A 17493-nucleotide genomic window follows, 5' to 3' on the forward strand; every position below is an offset into this window, starting at 1 on the left:
GAACGTTCGACCAACTTGTTCATCCCGTCTTGGTAGTAACCAGGGCCCTGCTCATTGAGCCATTTCTCGGCAGCTGTTTTCACTGCATCGTCTGAGGTGAACCGTGTTCCGGATAAGTATCCTTTCAACCCCGGAAAAATGAAATAGTCACTTGGAGCCAAATCGGGGCTGTATGGGGGGTGATTCCAGATCTCCCACTTGAACCTTTGCAGCAATTTCTGAGTCTGGCGAGCTGTATGGGGCCTGACATTGTCATGCAGAAGAATGACGATTTTGCTTAATAATTACGTCGGATTGCTTTACGCAATTTCTTTAAGGTGGCACAATAACGATCGGCCTTAATGGTATGGCCACGCTCCAAATACTCGATTAGGATAACACCAGTCGTATCCCAGAAAACAGTTGCCATCACTTTACTGGCAGAGGGTGTGACCTTAAACTTCTTCCTCGTCGATGATCCAGCGTGTTTCCACTCCATCGTGACTCTTTTGGATGTGGGGGTGAAGTGATGAAGCCATGTTTCCTCACCGGAACGATGCGATCAATGAAGTGTTGGCCGTCTGAATGGTATCGCTGAAGAAATGTGAGGCTTCACATCCTTCGAGTGGCCTTATGCTCCGCGAACAACGCACGTGGAACCCAGCGGGCACAAACTTTGGAATATCGCAACTCATCGGTTAGGATAGGCTGAACGTTACCATAACTCAGGTCCAACTCTGAGGCAATCTCGCGCACGGTTACTCGTCGATCCCTTTGCACGATTTCTTCAACACGTACCGTGTTGATATCCGTCCTTGAAGAACTTCGACGGCCGCTCGCTTCCATATTGCGGTTTTCTACATGCTCCCTGCCCGCTTGATAAGAACAACACCATTTCGCTACCTGTTGTCTACTCATTGCTTTATCCCCGTATACTTCAACGATTTGTCTGTGAATTTCGGATGCGGCCACATTCTTGGCCCATAAGAATCGAATTACGGCTCGCACCTCTATGCGAGACCACTTTTCTAGACGTCGTGCCATTACTGTCGCTCTTAAGTGTCTGCGTACTGACGCTACTTACTCGTAGAACCGCTGTAGGACAACTAGCGCCATCTGTCAACCACCCTGGGTGGAGATATTCGCTCCACAATTACTACGTTTCAAATGCTTCTGCTTGTAAGCTTTTTTTGGATCAACCTTCGTATATATGAACAGTGTTCTTGGTAATAATAATATAATGCAATCCAGCTGTTATTCACACAAAACTTCTCATCGATGAATATAATTAAAGGAGATTCATCGCCACTAAAAGTATTTAAAATTACTAGCTAGATGCACGGATATTTTGAATTACGGATGCACGGATATTTTGAATTACGGATGCACGGATATTTTGAATTACTAGCTAGATGCACGGAAATTACTAGCAAGAAATTTGAACATACTTGACACGGTATTAAAGAAATATAGCTTAGTCTCGATAACGCGGGCTAATGACGGAGAAGTGGGTCACGGGTAATTGAAAAACGCAACGCGAATAATCCAAATTACCACTTTTTATGCATAGTGTACGTATTTATTCTTTATAAACATTATTAATTTTACTTTGTTTTTGAGAACGGGATTAAAGACTCAATCGCGAAATCCTAGTGGTGAAGTATCATCTTCCAGCGCCTTTTTAGTTCGGGCGCCACTGTATAATCATTAGGGCTTCTTTTGCCTATGCCTATTTTAACAAGACATTTTAATAGCATACATTTATTTGGTACTAATATAAAAATTAATGCAAAAGAATATTAATAACACTTGCTAAATTAGTGAAAATTATAGTTGCAAAGTACACATTTAAATGAACCAATTATGCTGTGTAACGAATCTGTACTGTTATTTCTCCTTTTCCGGTTTCCTGCCAGAATGAAAATTTTAGCTCACGCGTATTTAAATAAAGTGGAAACAGACAATAGGGAAGTTTTAGATTGCTTAGAGCGTATTCCGTATGCTGAAGTCCACGTTACTAGTTGAAATTTTACGGTAGAATTCAGTCATCCGCGCTGCTTTATTCTTGTCAATAGCGCTTGTCACGGCATTGTAGGTTTGAGCCAATTTGTGGGTTAACTATTTTCTGTGTAGCCTTTGGCTAACATACGACATAACTTTAGTTTAAAATTGAATTCCAGTTCTAAGTAAAAGAGTCTTTTACATTCTTCTACTTATCTAGACATAGCGACAAGGAGTTTACATCTATTCAAGAGTCTTAACTTAGTGGATGCTACCTAGGAGTCAGACCTTACGTAGTAATGCTATATATATGCTATATATAATAATTTAATTTTGTCACGAAATTTTTGGCAGATCATAGGATGACGTCAGGGCGCATTAATATGTGTTTCAAACGAAAATAATGCTTGCTTATAGCATACATGATTATGATGAGCGAAGCTGTCTTCAAATAATAGTCTAATAGTAGTAGAATTTGAGATAAAATTAAGCAATTAAAGGTTTAAAATGAAAACGCGTATAAGTGAAAAAATACTGCTTTAATATGTTCTTTTGAATGCTAAGACTGTGAATATAGGATCAGTATGCTTTTAAAGGAAAAAAAAGTCTGGAATTCGAATTAAGCTACTTTGGACCATATGATAGTTAGCAGATTTTGGTTGCCAGTCGGAAAACAATGTTAAGAGTTCGATTGCTGCTAAAGGTCTTTCTTATATGTGTTGATCACTCTCCGATTCTCTAAAGGTGTAATATCGGTTCTCTGCGGTGCAACTTCGACTATGCTCTTGGTAAAGAAGGTGCAAAATAAACAATGGATTTAACCACCCATGTAATGCCAAATGTCGAATTTCAATACACCTTAGTACTTGTTTCAAGAATTCGTCATATGTATTTGCCTTTTACGTGTACTTACATACGCCTATGCTTTGCTAATGTATCTTTTACATATGTATGGGATCGTTACATAGCTTTCTTAATTGTTAGCATCAGAATGCTACTAATCTCGAAACTCACTTTTGTTTCGTATCACTTTTGTGACCGTTTCACTTTTCAAGTTGTTGCCACCAAATATTAATCGTCATTTTGTAGAGTCATTAGGTTATTTCGCAGCAGGAGATATGAAAAATGAGCAATGCCCTCGCCGAGACTCGAAACCACGGACCCCTCGAATACGCACCGAGCTTGCTGACCACTAGACCGCGAAGGCATGCTAAGAAGGTGGGAGAAACACTTTATATACTTTCCCTTTTAAAGGGCAATTGGGGATTAGAAGACCCATTCGCCAAATCCTGGTGGTGGAGAATCATCATCCACCAACGCTTTTAGTTCGGGCGTCATTGTAGACACATTAGGTTATATTGAAGCAGAAGATGTGAAAAAGGAGCAATGCCTTCGCCAGGACTCGAACCATGGACCTCTGGAAAACGCACCGAGTGTGCTGACCACTACGCCACGTAGGCATGATAAGAAGGCGGGAGAAATACCTTATAATTTATCATTTAAAATATTAAATAATGAAAAATCTGTATGTAAGTATGCATGTTCCTTGCTGTGCTAGCAAGCCGGCATCTACCTTCAGACTATCGCTTCAAGAATCGTCATCCTATCGTCCAAGCCTTTGGTGGCAGTTGTTGGACAGGTTTTTTTCCTCTTCGCTACTGGGAGTTCAAGGGTGAAGGACGGGCTTCGGCCTGTCTCTTCACTGACTGTCTCTTCACCTACAGCCATGTGACGATCCACGTTTAACTTTCTTGAAAAGTCCGATAACTGTAGTTTTTTTTATTGAATATCTTCATTCATTCTATATGCAGTTGCTGAAAATTCATCCTGGGTGGAATGATGATTTAGAACAAATATAATCGATCTCATTGTGCAATTTAAGACTCATCCATTGTCTATCGCCACGTGGTGACTGCTTCAAATTAATTCACTGGTAGAAGCTTCAAAATCAAAAGAAATTTCAAGATAAGTATATTCCGGGTCTACATATTTCTTCGATTCCAGATATTTCGTGATCTATAGAAAGTGATGCAAATGGATAGTGCTCTGTAGTATATCGATAAACGAATGGACGCTCTGTATTTATAGTAGGACTATAGTTATGATCTGATATTTGATTTCTTGTTTATTTGTGTGAGCTCAGCAATAAAATTTTTTTGATAGGAAAGATAAATAGTAGATGAATAACTTGTATTTTCTTCTTCAACTATCACGAAGTCTGGGGTAAGTACTTTATTTTGCTATCCTCTGTGGGTCACATATTTTATCCCTGTCATTCGGGTTATTGCGGAAACAACGTGATGTACTCTTAATCATTGTTATAACTTCATCGCTGATAAAATTGATATTCAAATTTTTGGTTATCACTTATACTCCTGAATATTTATATTAAATATTTCTCATAGCTTGCAGAAATTAACACATTTTTCATTACATAAGAAATCAAAATATATAAGTATTTTTACTACATACAAATATTTTCACTACATATAGCTCCTCTTCATAATATTATTTTCACCACATATGGTGCCGTAATATTATTTTTCACTACATATGGTGCCGTAACAAAAGAAATAACTTAAAATCATTTAGTTCAGGTTGAGAATTCAAATAAAATGTGTGACCTATAGTATATTTGCTACACATATGATTTATATTGTTGAAAATTTATGATAAATGATAGGTAATATGCCATGAAAGAGTAATTCTATTTTGGATAATTCAAAAATTCAATTTCATATGTATTGTTATGTATATATGTGCATATTTAAAGAAAGTTTTAAGATATTTGAATCAAAAGCTGATTTCAGTAATTTCATTGGATTGTGGTATGTAATGATAAAATAATGTTCAGCAGTATTAGAATCCAGAAGTGTTAATGATCAATGTACTTATATTGCATCACTAATTTGATATATGCATGGTTAAAGTTACAGGAGATCCTAATTAATTACTAGATAAAAAAAAATTACCTTAACTTTGCTATCTACTCTTATATGCATGTTTGGTAAATGTATATGTAAATTATCAGAGAGAGTGCTGTTTGTGTAAAATAATGTAGATCTCAATAACATTAAAATAGAAATAGCAGATTGTAAGGTAATGCAACATAAGTAACTATATTTCTTCATCCATGTCAAAGCTTAAAGGTAGATCTAACACTGGTATGGCAACTTCCCTAGCTTCTGCTCTGCCCACGTTTAGTGGCAACTTATCTGAAAATGTAAATTTCTTTCTTGATCAAATAAATAGTGTTGCTAAATTAGAAAAATGGTCAGATGAAAAGAAAATAATCATTCTGAAAATAAACTGTAGGGATAAAGCTCTAGATTTCCTAATTAATGATCCAAGAGTGTCTAAGGAAAATAAATTTGAAAATTTAGAAAAATTATTAAAGAATAAATTTGCACGAGTTGAATCCTTCAGGACATTCTACAGCAATTCTCAAACATTTCTCAAAAGTGTAACCAATCTGTTAGGGAATTAGCTGACGAGATTGCTACAACAGCGACAAAATACATAAATGAAGATTCGGTTGAGGATTCTAGTTTACATAAATTAAAAGAGAAAATGAAGCTCACTAAATTTCTTGAGGCCCTCAGAACAGACATTAGGATTGAAGTTAAGAAATTAGGTCCATCTTCCTTTGATAAGGCTGTAGAATTGGCAAGTAATATAGAAAATGCATTGAATGATGAGAAAACATATTTGAACAGTATAAATGTTGAGCAAAATTTAGAGATTAATAATCTTCTCAAAGAAAGACTTGAACAGAATAAAATTATTCAGGAGCTAACAGATAAAGTAAATCAACTTTCTCAAAATAAGCCTATAAACACATCTTATACAAGAATAAATCACAATGCTTCTACATCTCAAAATTCTAGCAACTTTAATAGTGTATCTTGTCATATATGTAGCAAAAGACACTTAACAACAGATTGTTGGTATTTTCCCAGGCAAGACCAGCATAATTTTAGAAACAACACATTCAGGGGACACAGACAATTTCGAAACACTTGGCGGAGGAACTATCATCCTTACAGAAATAATAGTCAATACAAAAAAGGTCAGAATAAGCATTTAAACTAGCTAAGGATTCTTGCCAGATATATTACAACAAAAATTTTAGACCCCTTGCAGGAATCCGCAGAGACTGGGGTTATAAAGAACACCTGTATAGACATCATAATCCAAAAAAGATCCAAAGTAACAGCAATAATGTCCAACACAAGTTTGCAAAAAATAAAAGATGTAATAATAGAAACTCAACGAAATTGTTGATGTCTTGTAACTCAGAAAATTCTAATTATCTGCCAATAATCAAACTTAAAATTGGTTCTCAGACTTATGAAGCTCTTCTTGATACTGGTGCAAATTTATCTTTAGTCCAACCAGATGTTATTGAGGAAATTAAACAATTCACTAAAGTTGAATTTGTTTCTCGGATGGTAAGAATAAAAACTATTGAAGATTCATGTATTCCTTACATGTCTGCAGTTAATTTAAAATTTAAAATTCAAAGTAAATGGTTCACTAATTTATTTTATGTCACCCAAAACAATTGGAATTCTACTTATCAGATAATCCTAGGTTATGACTTCATTCAAAGTAACAAAATTTTGTTAGATTCCATAAATAAGAAACTCATAGTAGATAATACTCATTTGGACTTTGAAGAAAATTATCCCAATAAAAATTAAGCAACTCAATTAATGTGAGAAAAAAATTGTAATTTAAATTCATTAAGAATGGTTTCTAATATAACTGTCCAGCCAGGTCAATCTCAAATCATTTCTTTAGCTGTTCCTGAAGCTTTAAAACAATTCAAAGAAATTTTGCTTTCTCGAAAGCCATCAAAAAATAAATTCCATATCAATGAATCTTTACATATAGTTGATTGTCACAACCACATTCAAACTATTGTTGAAAACAACACCAATGAGAAATTAATTCTTAGGAAGAATTCTGTTATTGGAACTGCTGTGCCATTTCACTTTGAGGATATTGTTAGTCCCAAAAATCATGAGACTTTACAAATCAACACACTAAATCTGCAAGAAGTAATTAAACTTAGAAAAGAGGAATTAAATGTATCAGACTTTAAACTAGATCATTTAAATGAACAAGCAAAAAATGAAATGATAGAATTGCTAATGAATAACTATGCTGTGTTTTCAAAATCATATAATACTTTAGTATCTACTGATAAAGTTGTACCAGAATTTAAACTTCTTCACAACTTCCCAATTCAAACTAGACCTTACCCTATTCCTAAAATTGCTAAACAGTATGCTCAGCAAGAAATTGCAAAATTATTAGAAGCAGGCATAATAGAACCCTCTTCTTCAAGTTATAGTTTTCCTGTAATATTTGTTAGGAAAAAGAATTTACCTGGTGAAGATAAAAATGCACCAAAATTTCGTATGGTTGTAGATTATCGTCTATTAAACTGTATCACAGAATCATACAAAATTTGTTTACCAAAAATTTCTGAGATTTTGCATAACATTGCTGGTAGGAAATTGTATTGTGTACTGGATTTGAAGTCAGCCTTTTTCCAGATCAATTTGCAGGACTCTGATAAAGAAAAGTTGGCATTTTGCACTGAACTGGGTAATTTTCATGCTTGTAGACTTCCCTTTGGAGCTCGCAATAGCACTTCTTATTTCCATACATTAATTTCAAAATGTTTAAATGACATTAAAGGTAGTAATGTTCAATTTTTTCTAGACGACATTACTATTGCAGCTGATAGTATGAGTGAGTTAAAAGTAATTCTTTAAAAAGTGTTGGACAGATTAAAATCATTTAATTTAACTCTAGATCCAGCTAAAGTGCAGCTCTGTAAGTCTCAAATAACTTATTTGGGTTTCAATATTTCACAAGCAGGTTTTTCTCCTTCTGAAGAAAATATTTCAAAGGTTACAAGATTTCCTATTCCAAAGGATGTAAAACAAGTTCAGGCTTTTCTTGGCATGATGAACTATTTTAGACATTTAATCCATAATTTTGCTGAGATCACTCAGCCAATAGTACACTTAACTAAAAGACATGTTCCCTTTGTTTGGAATCAAGATTGCTAAGATGCTTTTGATAAATTACAATCAATAATGTTGGACAAACCAACTATAAGGAACATTGATGATAATCATGAGATATTTTTGATCACTGATGCTTCTAAAGTAGCTATGTGTGGTATTCTGTTACAAAAGATTGATGATAAATTCTTTCCTGTAGAATTTTATTCGAAACTTCTCACTCCTGCTGAGTCTAGATACCCATCGATCAGGCGTGAGCTTTATGCTATTTTTTCTTCTGTCAAGCATTTTTATGAACATTTATATGGCAAAAAATTCACTATTTTAACTGATGCTAGATCACTCACTTTTCATATGCAGCTGGATAAGCAGCCTGACATTGTTGCCAGATGGTTGTTGTATTTACAAGATTTTGATTACTCTCTAAAACATATACCTGGTTTTTCCAATCCTGCAGATTTTCTTTCTAGAGTTCCTGAAGCATCTCATAGTATAAACAATATCAACTTATTTCATTCAGATAATACTCAGTTAAGCATCCAAAATATAGTTAATCACCAAAGAAATGAAAAAAATATTAAGGATATCTTAAGCCAAATTAACAATAATAAAGCTGATATTTGTGGAAAATATTTTATTGATAAAAAAATGGTGTAGTAATGATAAAATTAAGACCTAGAGCGCATCATTTAAAGACAAGGCATTTAGAAAATAAAATTCTACTTCCAAATTCTTTAGTAAAACCTTGTTTAGAGATTGCTCATGCTCCGCATTTTGGTACTAGTAAAACTTATGAATTCATTAAGAAAAAGTATTTCTGGAAGGGCATGATTTTAGATACAAAAAACTTTTGTGAAAAATGTCAACAGTGTTTGGAGAATAAACCAAGGTCATGTAAAACAATTACAAGCAATATAAAAAAATCTGATTTAGCACCTGGAGAAATGTTAGCAGTTGACATTGTGGGTAAATTGCCCAGATCACATGATGGCAAATTTTTCATTCTAACTATTATTGATCATTATTCGAGATATTTAGAAGCTATTCCTCTGGCAAATATTACATCTGCTACAATAATAAGGTGTATGAATCTTTACTTTTCAAAATTTGGTATTCCAAAAGTAATTTTATCTGATAATGCTTCAAATTTTTGTTCAGCTGAATTTGAAACATTTCTAAAAGATCTCAATATTGAACACCGAAAAAGCTCCATTTATTATCCACAGTCTAATGGAATCATAGAAAGAGTTCATCGAACTATGAAAGAAAGCATAGCTTCTTTATCCAATAAGGTAATCGAATGGTCAGATAGATTAGCTTTTTTCAAACTATATTACAACAATTCTAAACACATAGTGACAGGTTTTACTCCCGCACAGTTATTTTTTGGGCGAGAACTCAATACACCTCTAGATACAAATAATGAACCGGCAACGGTAGATAATCCTTCACAATACTTGTTACGTCAGAGAGAACACATTAAAGCAACTAGAGAATTAGTGAAACAAAACGAAGAAAAATATTTTCAGTCTCAAAATAAAGTTGTTAAAGGCAGAGAACCACCAAAATTTAATATTGGAGATGAGGTATTTTTAAAGGCTTTACAACTACCTCATGCTTTTCAGCCAAAATTCAATGGACCTTTCAAAATAATAAAAAGTTTTCGAAATAAAAACTACTTAATTCAAAACATCGAAGACCACAAAACTACAAAAATTCATTGTAGCAAATTATTTAAAAGAGTTGATCCAAGGTTCAATTTGATTAATTAAGAACATTTATTTCATAGAGCTTGTTTTCTTGTTCACTAAGTTAGAAAAAATAAATAAATAGAAAACATACACACATTTGTAAGTGTTAGGAATTTAGTGGATTTATTTCCAACAAAAGAATTCTTTTTTGAGATTTCATGATTAGTTTGGGTGTCGGTTGGCCACCTTCACTCATACGTTTGGTTGGCTGCAGGCTGGTCCGGGTTGACTAATGTCATGGAATTTACAAAAAAAAAAAAAAAAAAAAAAGTGTGCAGTACACTTAGTGATCATTACAAGTAACGAGCTAGACATGAAAATTGTGCTACTAAAACAAGCTTGAGTAGTAAAATATATATACATATATAACAATAATAAAAAGAGGAAGAAGAAAATTAATGTGTTCAAAAAAAAATGAAATTGTAGAGTAATTGGTCTAGATGAATTTAGCAATTTCAAGGGCAAATTGATGTCATCCAGAAGAATTTATAGAATCTGTATAATTAGAAACTTGTCAAAAAAATGATCATTAATGCAGAGTTGTGTTTAACAGTGAAAATGTATGAATGTAAAAATAGGTATTAGCTTACAATTTCCATTTACAAAGAGAAAATTGTAACTTGACTACAGATTATAATGAAAGTGTATGCTGTAACTATATGAGTAACTTGTATGATCTGTATTAGTTATTAATTTTTGATTGTACTTCATATGTGTAGCACTTATCCCAGACAGTGAAATTATGATAAAATAATTTTTGACTATTTTTCATTTGATTTAACTATTATACCAGATCATACTTGTAATGAGTGTTGTGCATCAGTAAATTTATCGTGCATTGAACTGTGTTTCGGTGAAATTTATCATACAGTGTTCAGCGTCACTGAAGTGCATCTATCATGTTCATGCGGTGATCTGTGCTTTTTCTTTGGCCGGAGGGAATGTGCTAGCAAGCCGGCATCTACCTTCAGACTATCGCTTCAAGAATCGTCATCGTATCGTCCAAGCCTTTGGTGGCAGTTGTTGGACCGGTTTTTTTCCTCTTCGCTACTGGGAGTTCAAGGGTGAAGGACGGGCTTCGGCCTGTCTCTTCACTGACTGTCTCTTCACCTACAGCCATGTGACGATGCACGTTTAACTTTCCTGAAATGTCCGATAACTGTAGTTTTTTTATTGAATATCTTCATTCATTCTATATGCAGTTGCTGAAAATTCATCCTGGGTGGAATGATGATTTAGAACAAATATAATCGATCTCATTGTGCAATTTAAGTCTCATCCATTGTCTATCGCCACGTGGTGACTGCTTCAAATTAATTCACTGGTAGAAGCTTCAAAATCAAAAGAAATTTCAAGATAAGTATATTCCGGGTCTACATATTTCTTCGATTCCAGATATTTCGTGATCTATAGAAAGTGATGCAAATGGATAGTGCTCTGTAGTATATCGATAAACGAATGGACGCTCTGTATTTATAGTAAGACTATAGATATGATCTGAGATTTGATTTCTTGTTTATTTGTGTGAGCTCAGCAATAAAATTTTTTTGATAGGAAAGATAAATAGTAGATGAATAACTTGTATTTTCTTCTTCAACTATCACGAAGTCTGAGGTAAGTACTTTATTTTGCTATCCTCTGTGGGTCACATATTTTATCCCTGTCATTCGGGTTATTGCGGAAACAACGTGATGTACTCTTAATCATTGTTATAACTTCATCGCTGATAAAATTGATATTCAAAATTTTGGTTATCACTTATACACCTGAATAATTATATTAAATATTTCTCATAGCTTGCAGAAATTAACACATTTTTCATTACATAATAAATCAAATTATATAAGTATTTTTACTACATACAAATATTTTCACTACATATAGCTCCTCTTCATAATATTATTTTCACCACATATGGTGCCGTAATATTATTTTTCACTACACTTGCATTGTGGAGAAAAAACACCTGGAGCCACCAAATTTAATGCAATACATTGTCCACCCGAACAGGTGAGCTTCAAACAGCGTATTTTTGAATTCCAAATTTGTTTTTTTATTTTTTCATGAATTTTTGCTTAACAAGCTCAGAGATTTGAAAGCGAAAGGTGTTCTATTCGAAATTAAGCATTTTTATCTGTAACACGGCATACTATTGCCATTGGGTAAAATGTAAAATATTTGCCTTGCACTCTTAATCAATAAACTCGGCTACTTGAAAGCACTGTGTTTCCGCTATCGGAAATAAAGTACTTTTATTTACTATGCGTCAGCGTGTTGCCTTTCAGTAACTTTCAGATTTTGGAAAGGTTGACTTTCAGATTTAATTTGGAAGGTTATTCTGAAATGAACTAAACACAGTTCTTAAGAATAATTTTTTTACTTTTGATTGATTTAATTAAAATGTATTAAAATGAGATGTCTAATCAGAAATATTATATATTTTTAAGAAATCATACTAATCGGACTTAATAAAATCATTACATATATTTTCTTTTTTTAATAACTATTTTAGGCTACTGACCTATTAGTTTTCAAAGTCATAGTATATATATATATATATATATATATTTAAAAATGTACAGCAACTCCTAACACTTCATCAGGAATTCTATACATTTTCTGTTTTAAATATTCTGCGATTTTATTATTGAATTTTATGTGCAGTAAAGGCGAGGAATGGAATATTTAATAAATAAAGTTAAACACAAAATTTAATACGAAAGAGACCAACAAACTTGTAAATCATTTTACTAAGAAAACGGAACTCTGGTATGGTAAAGTGAGAAAAGACTGAAAAAAAAAATTAGAAAAATGTGTGTCAAGGCTTAACACTGCATCATAAATACTAAACATATGCTTTTGCTAAACTGTGATGCGTTTAAAAATTTTGTTTATTTTGCTGTTGAATTGTATATAGCAATGATGGTGAACCTATGGCATGCGTGTCACTGCCGGCACGCAGAGCCTCATCAGCCAGCACGCGACTAAAATATTACTTACTTACTTACTGGCTAATAATGCTACCTCTTTTTAGTATATGATCGATTTATATGTAATGCTTCATTTTTAAATTTTGTGCTTTTCTATACTCCAGGTCTTGAACCCTCACAAATGACTCCAGCAAAAAAGGCAAAACTCACATTGGTACTGGAAGATCATTTCAAGAGAACAGGGCAGAGTCATTTGGAGTTATTGAACACAATAGGAAAGCATTATGCATTCTGTGCGGAAAAAGTGTCGTGTGTCGCAAATCTAGTGTCAGACGGCACTTCACCCATCACAAGATTGTTACCGAATTTGATGAAGCTGAAGGGAAGGCATTTAATGAAGGGTAATTGAGGAATTATAATTACCAGAAAGTTGGGTTTTGCAATTATCTTTCTAAAACAAACCATCAAACAACCGCCAGCTTTCAAATTTCCTTGTGCGATGGTACGCTTGCATGTTGGGAATAACATCTGTTTCATACAGTTCTTTGTTAAAGAAGCAAAACAGTTATTCAATTTGTAGGGATCCTCACTTTTATCTATATTAAGTAAGTGCTGGGGAACATGGACAACTAATAAGCGAATAATCGCTTATAAGTCCAACAATAGAAATGTAGACTCAAGAAGGGTTAATTACTCTTTATGACTCAAAATAAAGACGTGAAGATGATCCCTTTCTCAGGTCGTACAAGAAAGCTTCTACTTGAAATTTATGAAGCCACAAATTAATGAAGAATAAATAAGCATTATATGTTTTTTAATAGCACTAATTCTAAACAGGCAATAGATAAGACAATTTAACGTGTCCTATAAACTTTGTCAAGGTATTCAAGATAATCAAATGTGGAAGGAGAAGTATCAGAAAGCTGCTTTGGGCTTTCATGATTTCTAATTTTGGCAATTAAGGCAATAAGGAAAACACATAAACTATCCATTGGTATAAAATCTTAAGACGTAATTAAAACTTTTCAGTAACATTCATTGAGAATATGTTGAGAAAATTGAGAAAATTCGAATAAAAATAGAAATGACATATGCGTACTGTTTCCGTCAGTCAATTGAAAGAAAATTAAAAAAAAAAAAAAAATTTCCCTTCTTCAGAAACAGTTTTTAAATTTATTTTCCTGACCTGAAAAGACGTCTAAAAATATAAATCAGCGTGAGTGAATGGTTTCAGATAGTGCTGTTCTATCATAAGTTTTGAAATAAAAATAGACTTTAAAACGAATTATTGATTTTTAGAGAACTGTATGATTCTGCACTTAAAAACGCACTTAAACACCACGCTTTGCAAAAATTACATATTGTTACTCATCTTACCTTGAATCTGTGTTATTTATTCCTTTTACGTCCCGTGCTCATGTTCACAGTATATGTGTATTTCTGTGTAAAATCTGTAGTTCATTTACAGCTTCACGCCGAAAATTATTTCATATCTTTAAAAATATCACTTATCAAATTCCACTAATATTACTAAATTTCCATAGACGATTTAAGATACTAATCGTGTAACAATTTGTAAGCCAAAATATTTCAAAAATCTGGCTGAAAATTCAACATTAAAATATACATAACCGTACACATATGTTATACCACTTTTAACTAAAATATGTATTAGATATCGTCATTCTTTCTTTGGTTTTTTTTTAAAAAAGACACAAAATTCTAGAAACTGCTCTGCGAATATTGATCAGAAGGGAGCGATCAGAAAGAAATGTCAGCGAAGGAAAAGAAATAAGTGGAAAAAAAAAAAGAATATATCCCCAAGGAATGAGAAAACTATCCTGTCATGTATCGTACAACAGACTGTCACTTATAGCATCGAATAGATGAAAGAATAGTATACAAACCGATATCACTGATTTGAAAAGGAACAAATCATGGCCTCCAGTATAGAAAAGCAAAGAAAAATAAGCTTGTTGATACAAAAACCTTTAATGTTACGATTTTTGCGTTGATGAATGGAATATATCTTGACTTGAGGGAAGTTTAATAATTGCAAACACGGAAAATACTGGAAGTGCTATTAAAGCTGAAGTATTCTACAACGTTGAGGAAAACATATTTTAAATGTAAGGAAAAATATATGTAACTACTTACTTTTATCTTAGTTTTCGAAATAGAATGTAATGTACACTGCTAAAAAAAAAAAAAAAAAAAAAAAAAAAAAAAAAAATGGGACAGTGCTATATCTCCCATTCTACTGGACCGATTGACAAAATTCAAACTGCGTTTTTCATGTCTCGAAAGCGCGACGTAGGATATATATTAGATTTATGTATAGCACTATTCTAACATAGTTATTTTGACACAAAATCGGACTTTTTCTGAAATAACGTACTAATTCTTTTTACATATTTCGATTCTACGACTCAAATTATGCCAGAATACTAAGTTTTGTAAAAATCGTACAAGTAGTTTTTAAAATATTAGCTCTCAAAATTTTAGTTCCTCAATGTTAATTGAATTTGGCAAATATTTATTAATATCTCTTTTTTTATGAAACTTTTTTGATTTTTTTCTCTCACATTTCGAAATTTGAGTTCATTCCAAATCAAATTTATCCATTTTTTGTGATTATTTTTTTAATTTCTACTTTTAAATGATTTTTATAAATTTTTCGAAAAAAAGTTTGAATTATAACCTATAAAACTTTTACCATCATCTTAAAGTAGGTGTATTTTTAAGCATATCTTCAAAACATTAGACTTTTTTATTCAATATTTTCCAAGATATACACGAATTTACATATTTTCGCGTTCTGAAATTTGGCATCTTTTTTTTGAGCGATAATAACGCCAAATGTGGTCTATGGATTTTTGTTACAGTGAATTGCCACAGCTATTTTTAACCTTAAATTTCAAGTAAAATTTTACGGAGAATTAATTATATAAAATTTTTTCCCTCAATGATGCTTAATAAATATTTATTATATGAAATACGTAATAAATATTTATTATATATAATACTATATGAAAAGCTGTTTTTTTTTAATTTTAGATGATATTATTCAAATTTGTAACTATTTTTTTTTTTAAATTTCTCTCCTTCTTTTTTTTTTTTTTTTTTTAATAAGAATAAATTTTTGTAAGAGTAAATTTTTACCTTCGGCGTTTTATCGTCTGCTATTTTAGTTCGTTTAAATCGGATTGTCTAAAACTGAGAATTTTCGTTTGATGTTTATTTGTATTTTATGACATTAACTGCATAATTTATATCCAAACAAACTTGCTTTTGAAGTGGCTGAAAGAGCGGCTGATACTATCATCTATATTTTTTAAGCACAGTATATTTTTATTGAAACATAAGATTTAAAATAATCATTTTTGTAAAAGTCAAATTATGATATAAACATACAACCCTCTAGAGACTGAATTAATGGAAGCTCAATGGTTATGTAGAAATGATCTGCAGCTACTTAATGGCTGGATAAGTCAGCAGATTCTGTAGACAAGTAAGAATAATTATAAAAACGACACCTAACATTCTGGATTCAATTAAAAACGAGGAAACGATGATTATTAAATGAATTTAAGAAGTTTTAAAACATAAAATTCAACTCATTTTTTATCCTAAAATGTATTTTTGTGCGTAGCGTATTTTCATTATATCCTTAAAATTCTAATTTAGAATGTAATCGTCAAGAACTGAATCCTAATCATCAGTAATATAATAAGTAATTATTACGGTTATTAATATATCCTTCATATAAAGTAATTGCAAATATTTCAAAAACCTTTCTGTCTGAATGCAATTATTTTTCTGTGCAAATATTTTTAATTTTATATTAATCAAGATTGCACACGATGTTATTTATTTGCACTTCAATTCTTACTGTCAGTTCTAATAGAAGTTACAAATCAATTATATTTAATTAAGGATTGGATTGGATTATTTAATTATGGCAAAGCACACGAGGGCTATCTGCCTAAAGGGAGGGATGCCTTCGTGGAAGACTTCCTAAGGGAAACTGGCTCGTATACACGTTACACATGGGGAAAACCACGAAAACGCCCATGCGGCCAGCCCTTTCGCGAGAATCGAACCTCGGACCGAACTACCAGTGTTCAGCGTCTTTACCGCTCGGCCGCTGGTGGGCTATTATATTAAGGAATGACCATCTAAGTTTAGAAACAGCGTACCGTACCAGCTATTCAATTACTGGCGCCGTATCTTTCATGTTACTCCCGATTGGCAAGGTACATGATTTTTAATGAGTATTCTGGTTTTGCTAGTAACTTCACTTGGAAATCGCGCTTAAACTAGGTTAGTTGGTTATTTGAACATAGAAAGGACATGGAAGCTAGTTGATTAAGATGCTTTCATAGAGAACCTTTGTAAAGAGAACCTAGAAAACTACGAAAAACAACCATGCAGCCTGGGTTAGACTTCGCAACAAACAATTACTATTTAACAATCTTCAAATGCTAGGTAACTGGTAAGGCTTCAATTAAATCTCCAATTTAATATTTTATTTGTAAATATTTAAAATATTGTTGTATTCTTAGACACAAAAAGCAGAATTTAAGTTTTGTTAACTCTTTAGTAAACTACCAAGCCGTAGTGCAAATAAATATCCAATTTCTTTTGCAATAATTGTATTCACTTAATATTCTTGGAATATGAGCTAAAGAAGGAACGTTCTCGGAAGATTAAGGAAGTGTTTAAATCCAGTGATATTAGGTTTGTCTTACAAGCTCAGGATCAAAACGATTCTGCAATTGCCCGAGTACT

The 17493-nt window shown here is 32.6% G+C and overlaps 1 protein-coding gene across 1 annotated transcript; it reads right to left on the minus strand.

The window, feature by feature from the left end:
• Positions 1-591: 591 nt before the first annotated feature.
• Positions 592-1023, minus strand: LOC118200722 (protein GVQW3-like). Its single transcript, XM_035372679.1, has one exon. The coding sequence runs from the start codon at positions 1021-1023 to the stop codon at positions 592-594; it is 432 nt and encodes a 143-aa protein (XP_035228570.1).
• Between the last annotated feature and the right edge of the window lie 16470 nt (positions 1024-17493).

This window comes from Stegodyphus dumicola, chromosome 4, assembly GCF_044657685.1.
Source record: "Stegodyphus dumicola isolate Sdum_Otavi_A_Nest chromosome 4, ASM4465768v1".
NCBI classification, from domain to species: Eukaryota; Metazoa; Arthropoda; class Arachnida; order Araneae; family Eresidae; genus Stegodyphus; species Stegodyphus dumicola.

Excerpts from the sequence above, each read along its gene's own strand:
- LOC118200722 (XM_035372679.1), bottom strand. The coding sequence starts at position 1,023 with ATGGCACGACGTCTAGAAAAGTGGTCTCGCATAGAGGTGCGAGCCGTA.